A 20,764-nucleotide genomic window follows, 5' to 3' on the forward strand; every position below is an offset into this window, starting at 1 on the left:
GATTTTCAGTCAGGAAACACAAAGCGAACATCACATCAGGATCTGATGGAGTCGCCCAATTTATTGTAACCATTGTATCATTATTGGATTTTGAACATGGAAGAAAAAAGCATCGATTGCAGTGGGGAGAATCTGTACACGTGTTCTGTGTATGAATCATCTGACCCCACGAACCACAAGTGCCGTCACACTGAAGAGAAGCCGTTGAAATGTGGGGACTGCGAGGAAGGATTCCATTCCCCATCTGAACTGGAAATTCACCAGCGAGTTCATGCTGGGGAGAGGCCGTTCACCTGCTCTGTGTGTGGGAAAGGATTCACTCAGTCGTTCAACCTGCTGAGACACCGGCAAGTTCACACTGGAGAGAGACCATTCACCTGCTCCAAATGTGGGAAGGGATTCACTCAGTCCTCCAATCTGCTGGTACACCAGAGAGTTCACACCGGGGAGAGGCCATTCACCTGCTCCCAGTGTGGGAAGGGATTCATTCACACAAGCAACCTGCTATCACACCAGCGAGTTCACACTGACAAGAGACCTTTTAAATGTCCAGCATGTGGGAAGTGCTTTAAAAGTTCCCGGGAACTGACACACCATCAGCAAGTTCACACTGAGGAAAGACCTTTTTACTGTTCAGAATGTGGAAAGGGCTATAAAAGTTCCTGGGAACTGACGTACCACCAACGTGTTCACACTGAGGAGAGACCGTTCAGGTGCTCTCACTGCGGGACTGGGTTCAGGCAATCATCTCAACTCACTGTACACCAGCGAATTCACACTGGGAAAAGGCCATTCACCTGCACGGAGTGTGGGAAGGGATTAAGTCGGTCATCCCAACTCATGGTGCACCAGCGGGTTCACTCTGGAGAGAGACCTTTCAAGTGCCTCGACTGTGGGAATTACTATAAAAGTTCTGGAGAACTGAAATCCCATCAGCATGTTCACACTGACAAGAGACCGTTCAGATGCTCTCACTGTGCAATTGGATTCAGGCAATCATCCCATCTCACTGAACACCAGCGAATTCACACTGGGGAGAGACCGTTCACCTGCTCCAATTGTGGGAAGGGATTCACTCAGTCCTCCCAACTCATGGCTCACCAGCGGGTTCACACTGAGGAGAGACCTTTCAAATGCCCAGACTGTGGGAAGTGCTACAAACGATCTGGAGATCTGAGGTCCCACCAACGTGTTCACACTGACGAGAGGCCATTCATGTGCTCTCAATGTGGGACTGGGTTCAGTCGATCGTCGATACTAATTGAACACCAGCGAGTTCACACTGGGGAGAAACCATTCACCTGCTCCAAGTGTGGGAAGGGATTTACTCGGAAATCCAACCTGCTGACGCATCAGCAAATTCATAAGTGAAGGCAGGAGTTAGAGTTTGCTGTTAATCACACCCAGGACTGAACAACATTCATTAGGGTCCTATTCTGCTGGTGTTCATAAACTGCAGCTCGGTAATAGGTGTTAATGTTCTGGATAAAATTAAACTGAATCAGTTTTGTGTCAAACAATATGTGGCAAATGTTTTTAATATTAACACAAGTTAGTTGCTTTTGAAGTGAGCTTTCTCTGGACCAAGATTTACTCTGGCTACTTGTTTCCTGTTGTTTCCTTTTTTTTACACTGCTTGGATAGGTATGATCCCATTCAATAAGAACAATATGCAACGAGAGAGTTCGGGGAGTCCATTCAGCCCTCATCATTTGACTGTCAAGTTGACTTGGACGAAATGCATCATCTGTAAGGCTGTATTTATATCACATTCATAGCCCGTCCACCAAGTCACAGCTCATACTGAGCCAGAGGATCTACCATTTTACAGCCATAGGGGTGTCACACCATGCCAAATATATGAACATTTCCATTAGTGGATGGAAATGATGGCAGTCTGGGGGCCCAATTGGAGACACAAGCACAGAAATATGGGGGAATTGACCATGTTAATGTGGGGATTTGTCACAAACCTTCGTCTTCATCAATGACATGTTGAAGGCTCCAGAGGAGATGCCGTAGCTTCTCCGCTCCGGGGAAGTACTGGACGACAAAGGGTATTCTGTCCACCATGTCCCGTGTTTGTCTTCTGAGGAGGTCGGTGCGGTTTATCGCTGTGGCACGTCGGAACTGTTGATCGATGAGTTGAGCGCCATATCCTGTTCTTTATGAGGGCATCTTTCAGCGCCTGGAGGTGTCTGTTGCGATCATCCGAGCAGATCCTGTGTATACGGAGGGCTTGTCCATAGGGGGTGGCTTCTTTAACGTGTTTAGGGTGGAAGCTGGAGAAGTGGAGCATCGTGAGGTTATCCATGGGCTTGCAGTATAGTGAGGTGCTGAGGTGACCATCCTTAATGGAGATGTGTGTGTCCAAGAATGCAACCGATTCCGGAGAGTAGTCCATGGTGAGTCTGATGGTGGGGTGGAACTTGTTGATGTCATCATATAGTTGTCTCAGTGATTGTTCCCCATGAGTCCAAAGGAAGAAAATGTCATCAATGTATCTAGTGTATAGCATCGGTTGAAGGTCCTGTGCGGTGAAGATGTCTTGTTTGAACCTGTGCATGAAGATGTTGGCATATTGAGGTGCGAATTTGGTCCCTATGGCTGTTCCGTGTGTCTGGATGAAGAACTGGTTGTTGAAGGTGAAGACATTGTGGTCCAGGATGAAGCGGATGAGTTGTAAAATTGCATCTGGAAACTGGCAGTTGTCGGCGCTGAGCACTGAAACGGCCTGAGTGGCCTGCTCATAGTTCGTTTGTTCATATATTCTTATGTCTCTTTTCCTGGAAATCTCTCTCTCTCTCTTGGGAATGTGCATCACACAACTTTTCCATTCGCACTGATGATTGAAATCTTTTTGAACAGGGCATCAGTGTTCCTCTGACATTTGATCGCTGATGATAGTCGTGTCCAAATGAATCAAGATGTTTCTGACTGAAAATCCTTCCATTCTAATCCCTTGTAAATAAAAACATCTATCAAAGCAATGAATGTAAGCACAGGATAGAAATTTGAAACTGATATTCTGGTTGTCACGTAACATTCTCCTCCCTTTCTGGAAAGCATTCTTTCTGGTTGTATCACAACTTGATATTGCTCCTGCTCTGTCCAAGACCACAAGAAACTACAAAGGGTCATGAATGACCTAATCCATCATGCAAACCAGCCTCCTATCCATTGACTCTGTCTACATTTCCCACTGTCTTAGAAAAGCAGCCAGCGTAATCAAGGACCCCACGCACCCTGGACATTCTTTCTTCCACCTTCTTCCATCGGGAAAAAGATATAAAGGTCTGAGAACATGTATAACCAAATCGAGAACAGCTTCTTCCCTGAGGCCATCAAACTTTTGAATGGAACTACCTCACATTAATTTGATCTTTCTCTATATCCTAGCTATGACTGTAATACTACATTCTGCACCCTCTTCTTTCCTTCTCTTTGTCAGTAAAACGTACAAGAAACAAAACTTCTCACTGTCTACTAATACATGTGACAATAATAAATCAAATCTAATCAAATTTCAAACTTTAAACATCTGCCTCCTCCCTATCAATTGTAAGCCTAATTCTTTTGACCATCCTCCTTATTTTTCCCCAGTTCTCCCCCAAGGACGCTGCTGACTCTGGGGTTCAGTTTCACATTGAGCTATTCCACTCCCCAATATGTCACCCAGGTGTCGAAATTTTTACACCTGAATTTTGCGAAGGCGGCTTCGCTATCAATTCCAGTGACTACCCAGATGTACATTATATCCGGATGGAGTCACTTCGCCTCCTCCCCATCCCATCCATCACAATCCCAGGTGTTTGGAGACTGGGCTCCGGCCAAGTAATGGCAGCCGCAGCTCCCACAATCCCCCGCGCTGAGAAAATCGCTCTCTTCGCCGGGTGGGACTGCGCATGATTAACCCAGAGAAGTTCTGCGCATGTGCGGAGGATAGCGTTTCCCATTGGCCAACAACTTCGAGCGATCCGGGGTCAAAGTGTCTCCCACTCACTTCCGCTGCACCACTGTCTTCATGAGGGCATTGACCAATGGGAGGAATTGGAGGACCGGAAGAATACTGGTCCTCCAGCCAATCAGAGTGCGGGCTTTGTGACAATGCAGATTGGATTTCAGACAGACTGAAACCTCCTCCTGTCGTCAACATCTGTCAGTAAAACACTTTGTTTTCTTCTCTCCTTTTTCTTCTCATTCTGGGGTTAAATTGGGGACTTGCAGCAACTGAAGGGAAAGGAAGTGAATTCAGGGAGGCTGCAGACTCTGGAAAGGTTGGCCCAGGTATCTCTCTCCCTCTTAAAGACATTGACATCCTTTGCTTCCCCAACTTGTCACATTTATTTGTCTGGTTAAGAGGATGGTCTCTTTCCTAATGTTCACAATTTAAAGGGATGATTTCCCGAGGAAATAGCTGAAATTTAAGGGGCAGTAAATTAATATAGGACAGAGATGTGTGCAGTCTTGTAATATGGTACAAATTAGATATATTATGCATGGTCCAGTAATAAAGTTCATTTTTTATTATTTTTAGTTTTGTTAATACTGTAACTAAGTAGTTTATTTTCAGTAATCGGGTTATTGTATCACACAAGGAGTCGATTCAGCAACTCAAGTCCATGCTAACTCTCTGTAGAGCAATCCAGTCAGTCCCATTCCCCCTTAAGTTCATAAGATATAGGAGTATAATTAGGCTATTTGGCCCATCGAGTCCACTCCGCCATTCACTCATGGCTGATATGCTCCTCATCCCGTCTGTATCCCTGTTCCCCTGCCAGTCTATTTTGACTGCCCATCTAATTTCATTTTGAAATATTGAATGTATCAAAATGCACCACCCTCATAGCCAAAAAATTTATATTCAAGAACGTTCACTGTTGAAATGTTCTATCTCATAGCCTTGCTGTACTTCTAATTATTAAACTGGTCCCCTATGTTACATACATTTTACTTCGCTAAGTATATTTAGGTATTTAGACGAGCAACCTGCATGAAGATATCTCAGTGCTGGAGAAGAAGGACTGAGCATGGATTTGTTGATCAGCATGAATCAACACCTTCAGGAGAATTGGAAGGGTGTATTATACATACAGCAGAGTGAGGAGACAGGGATAGGGTGTGGGATGGAGATGTACAGATCCAGAGGAACGAGAAAGGAAGAAATGTTCCACAGAAACTAGAATTGTCTATTCTGAATTTCTGTTTGATACTGACAGTGATGACTTTTGTAAACTCATTTTACAGGAAGTTATAAGGGGAAGATTTGCTACCAGCAATCTCAAAACATGTTAAGGCTTAATAGAGTCACTCAAATTATCAGAACCTGAATATCATCAGACTTTGAATCGAGAAGAAGAAATATTTATCTGTTTTTTCTGTCACATCAGTGTGACTGGAAAGGCACCAAGGAACACAGAGCTGAGTGAGAGTGTCCAGTACACTGACTGTCAAAAGACCAGTTACACAGATTGCAAAAATATCACATCATTTACAGCGGGGACAGACAGTGCACATGCTCTATGTGTGGATGAGGATTTAACTGATTGTTAAACCTGGAAAGACACAAGGACATCCACACCATGGAGAAATCGGGGAAAGATGAGGATTGTGGTAAGGAATTCCGTATCCCGTCTGCACTGCAAACTCATCAACATATTCACACTGGGGAGAGACTGTTCCCCTGCTCCAAGTGTGGGGAAGGAGACTGCTCCCCATCTGCCCTGAAGATTCATCAATGCAGCCACACTGGGGAGAGGCCCTTCATCTGCTCCGAGTGTGGGAAGGGTTTTCTCCAGGCAGCCGACCTGTGGAATCACCAAGCAGTTCACAGTAGGGAGAGGCTGTACACCTGCTCTGATTGTGGGAAGGGATTCACTCAGTTATCCCACCTGCTGACACACCAGCAAGTTCACACTGGGGAAAAACCGTTCAACTGCTCTGAGTGTGGGAAGCAATTCAATCATTCATCTGAACTTTTGAATCACCAACAAATCCACACCGGAGAGCGACCATTCACCTGCTCCGACTGTGGAAAGGGTTTCACTCAGTCATCTCACCTGCAGATACACCAGCGAGCCCACACTAAGGAGAGGCCTTTCAACTGCTCTGAGTGCAGGAAGTGTTTTATTCAGTTATCACACCTAGTGACTCACCAGGGAGTCCACAGGAGGGAGAGGCCGTTCCCCTGCTCCGAGTGTGGGAAGCGTTTTATTCAGTTATCACACCTAGTGACACACCAAGGAACCCACACAAGGGAGAGGCCATTCAGCTGCCCCGAATGTGGGAAACGTTTTATCCAATCGTCACACCTAATGTCACACCAGGGAGTTCACAGCAGGGAGAGGCCATTCGTCTGCTCCGAGTGTGGGAGGCGTTTTATTCAATCATCCCACCTAGTGTCACACCAGGAGGTTCACACCAGGGAGAGGCCATTCACCTGTTCCGAGTGTGGCAGGGGATTCATTCAGTTATCCGACCTGCAGAATCACCAGCAAGTTCACACCGGGGAGAGGCCGTTCACCTGCTCTGAGTGTGGGAAGGGATTCACTCGTTCAGCTAACCTGCAGGCACACCGACGTGTTCACACCAGGGAGAGACCATTCACCTGCTCTGAGTGTGGGAAAGGATTCGCTCTTTCATCTTATCTGCAGAGTCACCAGCAAGTTCACACTGGAGAGAGGCCGTTTATCTGCTCTGAGTGTGGAAAGGGATTCATGCAGTCATCCCACCTGCTGACACACCAGCGAGTTCACAAGGATTCACAAAGGGATTCACTCAGTCATCCCACCTGCTGAGACACCAGTAAGTTCACAAGTGATGACAGTGGTTGGATTCTGCTGTTATTGCTGCTGTTAATCACATCCAGGACTGAACTATGTTCATTTTGACAATTGGTGAAGTGGGAGGGTTGGAGGGTTTCTTTCTGCTGGACTGGCCGGTCTCACAACTTTGTTTTCAGTGGACTGATGCTCTTTGAGTTTGGGAGAGCACATTTCCACTGAAATGATCCACAAAAAAAAAGCTGATGAATGTGCCAACTCGACACAGCCACCCAAGGCCCGAATCAAACCTGGGTCCCTGGGGCTGTGAGCCAACTGGTCTAACCACTGTGCCACCATATCATGGACCCCGAGCAAAACTGGAATCAATGGATATCAAGGGGCAAACTCTCTGCTGGTTGGACTTATACCTGGCAATTAGGAAGATGGTTGTGGTTGTGGAGGGTCAGTCATCTCAGCTCCAGGACATCAATGCAGGGATCTCTCAGGGTAGTGTCCGAGGCCCAACCATCTTCAGCTGCTTCATCAATAACCTTCCCTCCGTCATAAGGTCAGAAGTGGGGATGTCCGCCAATGAATACACAATGTTCAGCACCATTTGTGATTCCTCAGATACTGAAGCAGTCCATGTCCAAATACAACAATATCCAGGCTTGGGCTGACAAGTGGCAAGTAACATTCATGCCACATAAGTCCGAGGCAATGACCATCTCTAACAGGAGAAGATCTAACCATCACCCCTTGAGATTCAAGGGCATTACCATCACTGAATCCCCCTTCCACTATCAACATCCTGGGGGGTTACATTGACCAGAAACCCATAGATACTGTGGCTACCAGAGCAGGTCAGAGACTGGCAGCCCTGAGGAGAGTAACTCACCTTCTGACTCCCCCACCCAAAGCCCGTCCACCATCTACATGACACAAGTCAGGAATGTGATGGAATACTCTCCACTTGCCTGAATGAGTGCAGCTCCCAACAACACTCAAGAAGCTCAAAACCATCCAGGACAAAGCAGCCCCACTTGATCAACACACTAACCACAAACATTCACTCCCTCTACCACCGACGGACAGTAGCAACAGTGTGTACCATCTACAAAATGCACTGCAGGAACTCACCAAGACTCCTTAGGCAGCATCTTACAGACCCAGAAACATTACCATCTAGAAGGACAAGAGCAGCAGATACATGAGAATATCACCACCTGGAAGTTCCTCTCTAAGTCACTCATGTCAGGAAAACACAGATAGTTTTAAGTGATCTATGTTTCTATTGTTAAATATTAGAAATAAAGTATAGATTTAAGTAAGTTTGATTTAGTGTTTCTGTGTAGGAAGAGGAGAACTTTGGTTGGATTAATGTTGAACAAAGGTGTTTGCATGTGTGGGGGATAGGTTTCAATTGAAATTGTATTCCTGTTGTGCTGAGAGAGTTTATGGCGTGAAAAATAAACGTGAAGTTGGAGAAGTAATGCATTGTTGCATAGCAACCAGGGGCACCTTTAGGGTGAGAAGGTTTTTGAGTGTAGTATTAGTTGAATTTATAGTCTTTGGTCGTGACTTTTAAGGGGCGTCTTGACAAATACATGAATAGGATGGGAATAGAGGGATATGGTCCCCGGAAGGGGAGGGGGTTTTAGTTCAGTCGGGCAGCATGGCCGGTGCAGGCTTGGAGGGCTGAAGGGCCTGTTCCTGTGCTCTGGTGCGGCCGCACTTGGAGTACTGTGTGCAGTTCTGGTCCCCACATTACAGGAAGGATGTGGAGGCTTTGGAGAGGGTGCAGAGGAGGTTTACCAGGATGTTGCCTGGTATGGAGGGGAGATCCTATGAGGAGAGGCTGAGGGATTTGGGATTGTTTTCGCTGGAAAGGCGGCGGCTAAGAGGGGATCTTATTGAAACATATAAGATGATTAGAGGTTTAGATAGGGTGGATAGTGATAGCCTTTTTCCTCTGATGGAGAAATCCAGCACGAGGGGGCATGGCTTTAAATTGAGGGGGGGTAGTTATAGAACCGATGTCAGGGGTAGGTTCTTTACCCAGAGGGTGGTGAGGGATTGGAATGCCCTGCCAGCATCAGTAGTAAATGCGCCTAGTTTGGGGGCGTTTAAGAGATCCGTAGATAGGTTCATGGACGAAAAGAAATTGGTTTAGGTTGGAGGGTCACAGTTTTTTTTTTTAACTGGTCGGTGCAACATCGTGGGCCGAAGGGCCTGTTCTGCGCTGTAATGTTCTATGTTCTATGTTCTATGTTCTATGTAATTTTCTTTGTTCTTTGTTCTATAGCAGTTGGGGTGAGGAAACGAGAGAGTGAGCAGCTCTCAGCTCTACTAGAAGCAGGAAAGCCATACAATGGAGTAATGTGTGCGAAAGCAAGCTCCAGAGGAACTAAAGGACAGTTAGTTTGAGAAACCCGGGAATGGAAAAGAAGCTCCAGGAATATTGAAGAAAAAAAGGAACAGCATTGTCTTTTGAACAGGATACTATTCATGGAAGTTAAACTCAGACCTGGGAAGAAAAGAACTGATGAGGTTGGTGACAGACAAACCGCATATCTGAATAGTGGGAAGGTTTGATGTCCTTAAATCCAGATTTTGAAGCAATTGTATTCTGTTACGGACTGATGATCTGAGTTTATGCAGAATTTTGGAAGCATGTTGCAATTCAAGGCAAAGGAATTCTGAGAGTTAAAAACCTAGAGGCAGCTTCTTGCTAAAAGAGTGGAGAGAAAGGCTTGTTTGAAAGGATAATTGGAAGACCTGGAAGTGGATCTTTGTTGAAAGCAATGGAGAGAAACTTGGTTTGGAAGGAGATATTAACACGTGTCTTTCTGAGAGCGGAGTTTGAAAACACTCGAGACAATCATCTGGGGGGGAAATTTGAGGAGAAATCCACAGAGGATCGATTGAGTTGCATCTGCCACTTGGTTTCAGAGTGGGGGTTGTCTGATCACAGCTAACCTGTGGGTTTAAAGGAACCATGTGTTTACTGAGAACATTATAGCATAAGGAATTTTAAATCTATGTTATCCTTGAAATCTGGATACATTTGTGAAGGTAAGTGTGAGTCAAGGAGTATTTTGTTATCGTCAAACTCTTCGTGTTTAATAAATATTTTATTAAAAGCTAATTGGCAGTCCTGAGATTCTGTTCCTTTATGTTTTCTACAAAAAGTAAAAGTTGCGGTCTTTTGAGCCAGTGTTCCATCCTGGAATCGTCCTGTCCAATTATAACATCAACTGGGATCGTAACACTCACATCTTGACTTCAAAATATATCGCTGTTCCTTTGCTGTCACTGGACCAGAATCCTGGAGCTTCCTCCCAAACAACAGTGTGGGTGTACCTACACCACAGGGATTGCTGTGGTTCTAGAAGGCAGCTCAACACCACCTTCTCAAGGCCATTTAGAAATGGGCAATAAATGCTGACCTAGCCAGTGAGGCCCACCTTTTATTATTCAGGGCAGACTGTGGGCTTTGACCTCTGTAAACGAATAAAAAATAAGGTAATACCTGTTTTTAGCCGATTGAATTGGATTTCAATGACAGCATTGTCTTCTCCCTTGTTCTTATGTCCTGGGCCTATTACACGGTTATACTTGAAGGAATAGAGCCAGCCTGACTCCACTGTGTTATCTCTGACACTGTTATCATTCCCTAAGCTGCTACAGACTAGTTCATTAGCTCAAACAAACGCATTTTTCTCACAGTGTGAGGCCAGTTTCCTGCACAATTTAATTCATTTTGCAGACATTGCTAATTCCAGCAAGGCTGCGACTTGACTACATTGACCAGCATGCTTTGCACATTGAACCCACAATGCAGTTCTTCAGATATGCTCAGTCTGGGTTCTTCTATCACCCTCGATATTCCCTGTTACCACCATGAGAGACTCGACACAGAGCATTACACCACAACCCGTGAACACTGATTAATATAAAATAAATAAAGTTACAAACTGACTGCACATTAAAAAGGTCCATAATACATTGGTTTCCAACAGAGCCATTGTAATAAAAGCCAATGAAGTTATGCTGAAGCTTTATGAAGCACTGTTTAAACCACAATGGGAATATTGTGTTCATATCCAGACAGCACGCTTTAGGAATGATGGGATGGTCCTTGAGAAGGTGCGGAGGTTCACCAGAATGGTTCCAGCAATGAAGGATTTTAACTCCAAGGTCAGGTTCGAGAAGTTGGAGTTATTCTCCCTGGAATGAAGGAGGCTAAGGGAAGATCTGATAGAGGTGAACACTATTATGACAGGTTTAGATCAAGTGGATACAGAAATTGGCCACGATTGACAGAGACTGCTGGAGGCAAGGCTATTGGTTAATATAACTTTTTATTGCACCTTCTTCTAAATATGTACAGCACAAGGCTCAGCATAGAACCATCTCTCAGCAAACTCTTATCATCTGATCTTACATCACTGGGTAGAATATTTACAAATTTAACATTAACCCTTTACACTGCACCAAGTCTTCAGTCAGCCTCCTAACATCCCCTCAGTGCCAGTTGTCTGATTTATCAATTGATGTTTCTGAGATTCACCTTGGGACACTCTCCTACATTGAAGGTCTGATGTAAACAAAAGTTATTTTAAAAATCTCATTGTAACAGACTGAGGAAGTCAGGATTAAAACAATATCTGGGTAAATGGAGTTAGGTCACAGATCAGCCATGACCTCAGTGAATGAGAGAACAGGCTTGAGGGATAAATGACCTCCTCCTGTTCCTGGTAAACTTGGACTCAGACACCAGCTGATGAATGGAAAGTGATGGGAGACCTGGGGAGAAGAGACTTCATCAGAAACCAGCACTGGAGCAGAGTTAGAGAGTGGGAGAATCCTGGGGAGAAACTACACAGGAACTGGAGCAGGTTGTTCAGCCCTTCCAGTCTGCTCTGTCATTCAGTTAGACCCTGGCTGGTCAATTAGTTTATCATCAAGATTTATTTGATTCTATTCTGTAGATTAAGCTGCAGCTCAGTTTTTTGGGAAATTAACATCAGCAGAAACAAACTCCAACTATCACAATGGGAACATGTGAATTAGGAGCAGGAGAAGGCCACTCGGCCCCTCGAGCCTGCTCCACCATTCAATAGGATCCCGGCTGATGTGATTGTAGCTTCAACTCCACTTTCCTTCTTACCCCTCACACCCTTTGACTCTCTTGTCAATCAAGAATCTATTAAATTCAGACTTCAGAATATTCAGTGAGCCAGCCTCCACCACTCTCTGTGGAAGAGAATTCCACACTGTAACAACCCTCTGAGAGAAAAGGTTTCTCCTCATCCCAGTCTTAAATGGGAGACCCCTTATTTTTAAACTGTGCCTCTAGTTCTCCTCTCTCGACAATCAACATCCACTCTGTCAAGTCCCCTCTGAATTTTATGTTTCAATCAGATCCTCTCTCATTCTTCTAAACCCCAATAGATACAGGCCAAACATGTCCAACTTTTCCTCGTATGATAACTCCCTCATCCCAGGAATCAGTCAAGTAAACCTTCTCTGAACTACTTCTCACACAAGTCCTCTCTTAAGTAAGGAGACCAAAACTGTACACCGTGCTCTAGATGTGGTCTCACCAATACCCTGAACAAATATAGCAAAACATCCCTGCAATAAACAACAATTCATTTACCTTTCTAATCATTTGCTGTGTCCACACACTAACGTTTCCTGATTACAGTACCAGGACACCCAGATCCCTCTGTACCTCAAAGTTCTGCAATCGCTCGCTTTAAATAATCAACTGCTTTTCCATCCTTCCTGTCCAAATGGACAAGTTCACATTATCCAAAAATCTTGTTCCAGCTGCCAACCTTTTACCCACTCACTGACCCTATCTATATTACTTTACAGGCTTGTTATGGTCATTCACATCTCACTTTCCTACCTACCTTTGTGTTATCAACAAATTTTGATCCTGTCATCCACATCATGAAAATAGTTTGTCAATAGTTGAGGGCCCAGCACTGGTCCCTGTGGCACTCCACAGGCTACATTTTGCCATCCCAAAAATGACTCATTTCTCCCTCCTGTTTCCTATTAGCTCATCAATCCTCTATCCATGCTAATATAAAGAATCAAAGTGGATGGGATGCTAATATGTTATGCCTTATGCTACAAATTCTTATTTAGTGTGGTGAACTTTGATGTGGCACCTTGTCAAATGCCTTCTGGAAATCTAAATACACCACATCCACAGGTTCCACTTTATCCACATTGCTTGTTACTTCCTCAAAGAAATCCAATAAATCAATTAACATGATTTCCCTTGCACAAAACCATGTTGACTCTGCCTGATTGCACAGAGATTATCTGTGTCCCACCCCAGTCTCCTTAATAACAGAATGAACATGATTCAGTCCTGCATGGGATTACTTATTTACTAATTACTTAAATAATAGATAGATAAATAAATGAACATGATTCAGTCCTGCATGGGATTACTTATTAATTACTTCAATAACAGATAGATAAATAAATAAATGAACATGATTCAGTCCTGCATGGGGTGAGCAGCAACAGCAGAATCCAATCCCTGCAGTGACTTGTGAACTTGCAGGTGTCTCAGTAGATTGGCTGACCGAGCAAATCTCTTCCCACATACGGAGCAGGTGAACGATCTCTCTCCTGTGTGAACCTGCTGGTGTCTCAGCAGGTGGGATGACTGAGTGAACCTTTTCCCACACATGGAGCAGGTGAATGATCTCTCTCCAGTGTGAATTTGCTGGTGTCTCAGCAGGTCCTTAGAGCTTTTAAAGCTTTTCTCACAGTCAGAACACTTAAAAGGTCTCTGATCAGTGTGGACTAGTTGATGTGCAATGAGCTGGGGTGGCTGAGTGAATCGTTTCCCACATGTGGAGCAAGCGAAGGGTTTCTCCCCAGTGTGAATTCGCTCGTGTATCAGGAGCTGGGCTGAATCAGTGAATCCCTTCCCACACACACAGCAAATGAATGGCTTCTCCCCGGTGTGAACTCGCTGGTGTCTCAGACGGTGGGATGAATGGGTGAATCCCATCCCACACACCGAGCAGGTGAACGGTTTCTCCCCAGTGTGAACTCGCTGGTGTGTCACCAAATCCTGTTTACTTTTAAAGCTCTTCTCACAGTCAGAACACTGAAATGGTCTCTTATCAGAGTGAACTCGCTGGTGTGTTTGCAGCTGGGATAAACGTCCGAATCTCCTCTCACACACGGAGCAGGTGAATGGCTTCTCCCCAGTGTGAGTGCGCTGATGGACTTGTAAATCATTTTTACTTTTAAATCTCTTCTCACAGTCAGAACATTGAAATGGTCTCTGATCAGTGTGAACAAGTTGGTGTGTCAGAAGGTGGGATGACTGAGTGAATCCCTTCCCACACACTGAGCAGGTGAACGGTCTCACCGCCATGTGAGTGCGCTGGTGTCTCAGGAGGTCCTTTGTGCTTTTAAAGCTTTTCTCACAATCAGAACACTGAAACAGTCTCTGATCGGAGTGAACCTGCCGGTGAATCAGGAGGCTTGATAAAGCATGACATCTCCTCCCACATTCGAGGCAGGTGAATGGCCTCTCACCAGTGTGAACACGCCGGTGTGTATAGAGGCTGGATGAGTAAGCAAATCCTTTCCCACACTCAGAGCAGGTGAACGGCCTCTCTCCAGTGTGAATGCGACGATGAATATCCAATTCGGACGGGTAATTGAATCCCCTCCCACAGTCCCCACATTTCAATGGTTTCTCTGTGGAGCGGGTATCCTCATGTGACTCCAGATTGGATGATGAGTTGATGCCTTGTTTACACAGAATGTGTGTCGGGTCACTAATCACTGAGAATTGTGTGGGTTTTTCCAGCCTGTTTAAAGCTCTTTCCACATTCAGCACAATGGAAACTCTCAGGTGTGTGTCTTGGCGCTTTTTCAGTCACACTGATGTTTGAAATCTTCACCCACAAACAGAACAAACATTTCTTCTTCTGTAGACAAAGTCTGATGATATTCAGTTTCCGATGAATTAAATCACTGAAACAGAGCTTGATTTGAAGTTTGTAAATCCAGCTACAGAATACCCTGTAAAAACAGTTTACAAAAGTCATCACTTTCAGTCCAGGATAGAAACTCTGAACAATTCTAATTTCTCCGGAACATTTTTTTCCTCTTGTCGCCCCCTAAATCCCATGCTCCCTGGGCTGAAATCCAAACCCATCTGCACGATCTCTTCCCCCACTCCCTGTTTTCTCTCTCCCTCTCCTCTGTCTGGGTTCAGTTCTCCAGCTGCTGTCTGCAGACTGACAATAAAACCAATGGGTCTTATTGGGGGTGTTGGGACCTCCAGCGGGTGTTTGTGAATCCTCCCCGCCCACCTCCCAGGGTTTCCTTCCTTAAGACCATAAGACCATAAGACATAGGAGCGGAAGTAAGGCCATTCGGCCCATCGAGTCCACTCCACCATTCAATCATGGTTGATTTCAACTCCATTTACCCGCTCTCTCCCCATAGCCCTTAATTCCTCGAGAAATCAAGAATTTATCAATTTCTGTCTTGAAGACGCTCAACGTCTCGGCCTCCACAGCCCTCTGTGGCAATGAATTCCACAGACCCACCACTCTCTGGCTGAAGAAATTTCTCCTCATCTCTGTTCTAAAGTGACTCCCTTTTATTCTAAGGCTGTGCCCCCGCGTCCTAGTCTCCCCTGTTAATGGAAACAACTTCCCTACGTCCATCCTATCTAAGCCGTTCATTATCTTGTAAGTTTCTATCAGATCTCCCCTCAACCTCCTAAACTCCAATGAATATAATCCCACGATCCTCAGACGTTCATCGTATGTCAGGCCTACCATTCCTGGGATCATCCGTGTGAATCTCCGCTGGACCCGCTCCAGTGCCAGTATGTCCTTCCTGAGGTGTGGGGCCCAAAATTGCTCACAGTACTCCAAATGGGGCCTAACCAGTGCTTTATAAAGCCTCAGAAGTACATCCCTGCTTTTGTATTCCAAGCCTCTTGAGATAAATGACAACATTACATTTGCTTTCCTAATTACGGACTCAACCTGCAAGTTTACCTTTAGAGAATCCTGGACTAGGACTCCCAAGTCCCTTTGCACTTTAGCATTATGAATTTTGTCACCGTTTAGAAAATAGTCCATGCCTCTATTCTTTTTTCCAAAGTGTACGACCTCGCACTTGCCCACGTTGAATTTCATCCTTCCCAGAGATCAGAGTCCTCATTGATTTGAGGCCAAAGTGTAACCTCTTATTTATTGTCCCCCTCCCCCATCCTCTGATGTGAACCATCCTCCAGTGGCTGAGCCAGGATGGGGCCGTTAACCTGGGCCTGTTCCCGGGAGGGAGGGAGGGAGAAGCCCCGCAGCTGCAAACCAGGGAGCTGACAATGATTCTGAAGGGTTTCCAAAGTGTTTCCAAATCCTCCCAGCCACCGCCTAACGCTGACTCCGCTTCTCCGGGACAAACAAGCACCAAGGACAGCAATGACACTGCGCATGCTCCACATCACAATGCCCGGGCACTGATTGACGGCAGCACCGGACCAATAGGAAGAGGGGGCGGGGCTGGAGGACCGAGCGGGAGTGGCTGGTCCTCCAACCAATCGGAGTGAATGAGGGGCGGGGCCGGGCTGCGACTGAAGCATGCGCAGTGTGAGGGATGGCAACGCAGAGAAGCTTCTGTCGCTCTTCCACAATTGATGAGGTGAGATTGTCGATGTGGAGGGTGTGAAGAACCGGGAGTTTTCTGAAACGTGTTCTGTAAACAGCAAGCCCCCAAAACAAACGGACCGCAATCATTTACAATGAACGTGTCCGCAGTTCTTCAGATTCGGCCCGAGTTAGCGTACGCCATCTTTATTCGGGGCAACATGCAGCAGAAGGCATGCCTGTCCGCCATCTTTGTAGGGGGCAATGCTTCATTCAGATGCAATTCAACCCCTCGTTCCTGCTCCACCATTCAATAAACTGATTTCAGTCTCCACTGCGCTCTGGGGTCGAGAATTACAGTAAGAAGTCTCACAACACCAGGGTAAAGTCCAACAGGTTTATTTGGTAGCAAATACCATAAGCTTTCGGAGCGCTGCCCCTTCGTCAGATGGAGTGAAAATCTGTTCTCCAACAGTGCACAGAGACACAACATCAAGTTACAGAATACTGATTAGAATGCAAATCTCTACAGCCAGCCAGGTCTTAAAGGTACAGATAATGTGGGTGGAGGGAACATTAAACACAGGTTAAAGAGATGTGTATTGTCTCCAGACAGAACAGCTAGTAAGATTCTGCAAGATCAGGAGGCAAGCTGTGGGGGTTACTGATAATGTGACATAAATCCAACATCCCGGTTTAGGCCGTCCTCATGTGTGCGGAACTTGGCTATCAGTTTCTGCTCAGCGACTCTGCGCTGTCGTGTGTCGTGAAGGCCGCCTTGGAGAACGCTTACCTGAAGATCCAAGGCTGAATGTCCGTCACTGCTGAAGTGCTCCCCCACAGGAAGAGAACAGTCTTGCCTGGTGATTGTTGAGCGGATTGTCTCAATCTTAGTGACAAAGAAACTCCATGAGCTTCTCAGACTTGTTGGAGGTGAGGATGGAGAGAATAGGGGAAAGGGAGAGCTTTTCAATAAGGAACTGACTGACGTGTAAATCCTTCCCTTTCAATCCCCTGACTGGTGTCAGAGATAATAAAAATGCTCAGCACACTTGTGTGTTTAACACAAACCTTATTTATTTGACTTATATCCAGAATATCAATCACTATAACTGGGCTGGAGTTGATTAACCTGCTCTGTAGGAATTCTATGAACATCACAGAAAGAAACCCCAAAGCATATGTTTCTATCCTGGATGTGATGTACGAATCACTGTGTTTCTTCCTATTTCAGGAGAAAAAACATAATTAAACTAAATCAAATAAATTGAGGAAAAAATGAAGGGAGCAGCCCCTTAAAGGGATACCGCCTTAAACAAAAAACAAATCATGAATGAAACTTAAAACATCACAAAGTATGTAGAGTGGCAGATAGTATTGAGGAAGCAGGGGGGCTGCAGAAGGACTTGGACAGGCTAGGAGAGTGGGCAAAGAAGTGGCAGATGGAATACAATGTGGGAAAGTGTGAGGTTATGCACTTTGGAAGGAGGAATGGAGGCTAGACTAATTTCTAAATGGGGAAATGCTTCGGAAATCAGAAACACAAAGGGACTTGGGAGTCCTTGTTCAGGATTCTCTTAAGGTTAACGTGCAGGTTCAGTCGGCAGTTAGGAAGGCAAATGCAATGTTGGCATTCATGTCGAGAGGGCTAGAATACAAGTAAGAAGTCTCACAACACCAGGTTAAAGTCCAACAGGTTTATTTGGTAGCAAATACCATAAGCTTTCGGATCTTGCTGCTCCTTCGTCAGAAGGAGGGGTCTCTGTTCTTCAACAGTGCACAGACACAGAAATCAAGTTACAGAATACTAATTAGAATGCAAATCTCTACGCAGGGATGTATTTCTGAGGCTGTATGAAGCTCTGGCAGACTGCATTTGAAATACTGTGAGCAGTTTTGGGCCCCGTATCTAAGGAAGGATGTGCTGGCCTTGGAAAGGATCCAGAGAAAGTTCACAAGAATGATCCCTGGAATGAAGAGCTTGTCATATGAGGAATGGTTGAGGATTCTGGGTCTGTACTCGTTGGAGTTTAGAAGGATGAGGGGGGATCTTATTGAAATCTACAGGATACTGCGAGGCCTGGATTGAGTGGACGTGGAGAGGATGTTTCCACTAGTAGGAAAAACTAGAACCAGAGGGCACAACCTCAGACTAAAGGGACGATGCTTTAAAACAGAGATGAGGAGGAATTTCTTCAGCCAGAGAGTGTTGAATCTGTGGAACTCTTTGCCGCAGGAGGCTGTGGAGGCCAGGTCATTGGGTACCTTTAAGACAGAGACAGATAGGTTCTTGATTAATGAGGGGATCAGGGGTTATGGGGAAAAGGCAGAATAGGGATGAGAAAAATATCAGCCATGATTGAATGGCAGAGCAGACTTGATGGGCTGAGTGGCCTTCTGCTCTTATGTCTTATGGTCTAAATAAAACGTGATTAAAAGGGTTGATAAGGCACCCCAGGCCCCATGGTGCCCAATGAGCACGGAAAGCCTCGACAGTGCCAGTAGACACCACATGCTCCCTCTCTCAGGATACTAGGCTGTGAATGTAGAGGTGGTAGAGGGGTGGACAGTCGAGTTGGACAACTCCTGCGGTCACCCCACTGCCCATCCTGTTGATGGCACATTTGGCGAGGCCCAAAGCAGGCCGAGCAATCCATTTCAGGGCAATTAGGGATGGCCCACAGCTGACAAATTACTAAAAAAGGTTTAAAAGGAGGTCTTCCTTCTTTCTCACCCCTCTCTGCACAGGATGTCGCTATGTTTACTCATGAACTTGCAGGTATCTGAACAACTTCGTTCAATTAACAAATCCTTTCACACCGTGTGCAGGTTAATGCCTTCTTCCCAGTGGGAAATCCCTGTTGTACAGCGAGTTCGGATGATTCCCTGAACTTGTCCCACAATGACAGCACCTGAACAGTACCTGGTCAGCATGCATCTGTTGATGGAACACAGGTTCTTTCCTCAGGGTGAACAGACTGTTGGAATGAACAAGTGAATTCATTTCCCCACAGGGCAGGTGAACAGCTTCACCCTGGTGTGAACTCGCTGGTGTCTCAGCAAGCTGAATGACTGGGTGAATCCCTTTCCACACACTGAGCAGATGAATGGCCTCTCCCCAGTGTGAACTCGCTGGTGTGTCAGCAAGCTGGATGACTTAACGAATCCTTGCCCACACTCCATGCAGATGAATGGTCTCTCCCCAGTGTGAATTCGCTGGTGTTCAGTGAGGTCAGATGATTGCTTGAACCCAGTCCCACAGTGAGAGCATCCGAATGGTCTCTCGTCAGTGTGAACTCGCTGGTGTCTCACTAATCTGGATGATTTAGTGAATCCTTTCCCACACTCCATGCAGACGAACGGTCTCTCCCCAGTGTGAATTCGCTGGTGTTCAGAGAGTTCAGATGATCGCTTGAACCCAGTCCCACAGTGAGAGCACCTGAACGGTCTCTCGTCAGTGTGAACAACTTGATGGCGCATCAATTCCCCAGAACTTTTATAGCACTTCCCACAGTGTGGGCACTGAAATGGTCTCTCCTCAGTGTGAACTCGTTGATGGTCCATGAGGTGATCTGACCGAGTGAATCTCTTCCCACAGATGGAGCAGGCGAATGGCCTCTCCCCAGTGTGAACACCCTGGTGTCTCAGCATTTGGGATGATTGAGTAAATCCCTTCCCACACTCAGAGCAGATAAACGGCCTGTCTCCAGTGTGAATGTGCTGCTGAGTTTCCAGCTTTACAGAATAATTGAGTCCCTTCTCACAGTGCTCACAGTTCCAGGGTTTCTCCATGCTGCTCGTGTCCTTGTGTCTCTCCAGGTTGGAGGTAAAGTTGAAAGCTTGTCCACACCCAGAGCATATGTACAGTTCCTCTCCGCTGTGAACGGTGCTTTTTTCTTCCATGGTCACAATGTGATGATGATATTCAGATAGCGATAAATTGGGTGACTCTGCTGGACCTGATGTGATGTTTGGTTTCAGTTTCCTGAAATTGAATAAAGGGAGTGTGAGAGAACCCACAAAAATACAAAGGCAGGTTGTGACATTGAACTGAATAAATCTGGTAATTTGTAGGGCCGGCACTAGGAAAAAGTGACCATGAAAGCTGTTGGATTGTCTCCCTCAGGGAAGACACAAGTCACTGGTCGAGGGAGAGAGAGGGAGTTAATGCGGTGAAGGACCAAACTCTTTAAGCAACTTCAGATCACCTGCCCGAATATCTCCTTCCGTGGCTCAGTGTGAAGTGTTGGTTTGAAATGTTAAAAGTGCGATATAAATAAATCTTGTTATTGATTTGGAAATATGTCGCCATTCCTTCATCATCACTGTCTGAAAATCCTG

The 20,764-nt window shown here is 45.7% G+C and overlaps 2 protein-coding genes across 2 annotated transcripts in view; one reads left to right on the plus strand and one right to left on the minus strand.

Moving 5' to 3' along the window:
* LOC144482974 (uncharacterized) lies at positions 1–19,313 on the plus strand. Its single transcript, XM_078201802.1, has 5 exons — positions 1–1,367; positions 5,834–6,665; positions 10,875–10,964; positions 16,543–16,677; positions 19,203–19,313. Exons 1-5 carry the CDS (start codon positions 97–99, stop codon positions 19,311–19,313), a joined length of 2,439 nt encoding a protein of 812 aa, XP_078057928.1. The 5' UTR covers positions 1–96.
* LOC144483034 (uncharacterized) overlaps positions 16,815–20,764 on the minus strand; it is a 305,151-nt gene continuing 301,201 nt past the window's right edge. Inside the window, exon 2 of the mRNA XM_078201873.1 lies at positions 16,815–20,408. Coding sequence (XP_078057999.1) covers positions 19,424–20,326 — 903 coding nt within the window. The 5' untranslated portion in view covers positions 20,327–20,408 and the 3' untranslated portion in view covers positions 16,815–19,423. The remainder of the gene's footprint in view (positions 20,409–20,764) is intronic.

Source organism: Mustelus asterias, unplaced genomic scaffold, assembly GCF_964213995.1.
Source record: "Mustelus asterias unplaced genomic scaffold, sMusAst1.hap1.1 HAP1_SCAFFOLD_44, whole genome shotgun sequence".
Lineage (NCBI taxonomy): Eukaryota > Metazoa > Chordata > Chondrichthyes > Carcharhiniformes > Triakidae > Mustelus > Mustelus asterias.

Excerpts from the sequence above, each read along its gene's own strand:
- LOC144482974 (XM_078201802.1), top strand. The coding sequence starts at position 97 with ATGGAAGAAAAAAGCATCGATTGCAGTGGGGAGAATCTGTACACGTGT. Across the intron at positions 6,666-10,874 it reads ATCTGCAGAGTCACCAGCAA|ACAGCACGCTTTAGGAATGA; the intron begins GTTCACACTGGA and ends GTTCATATCCAG. Across the intron at positions 10,965-16,542 it reads TGAAGGATTTTAACTCCAAG|CAAGCCCCCAAAACAAACGG; the intron begins GTCAGGTTCGAG and ends TTCTGTAAACAG.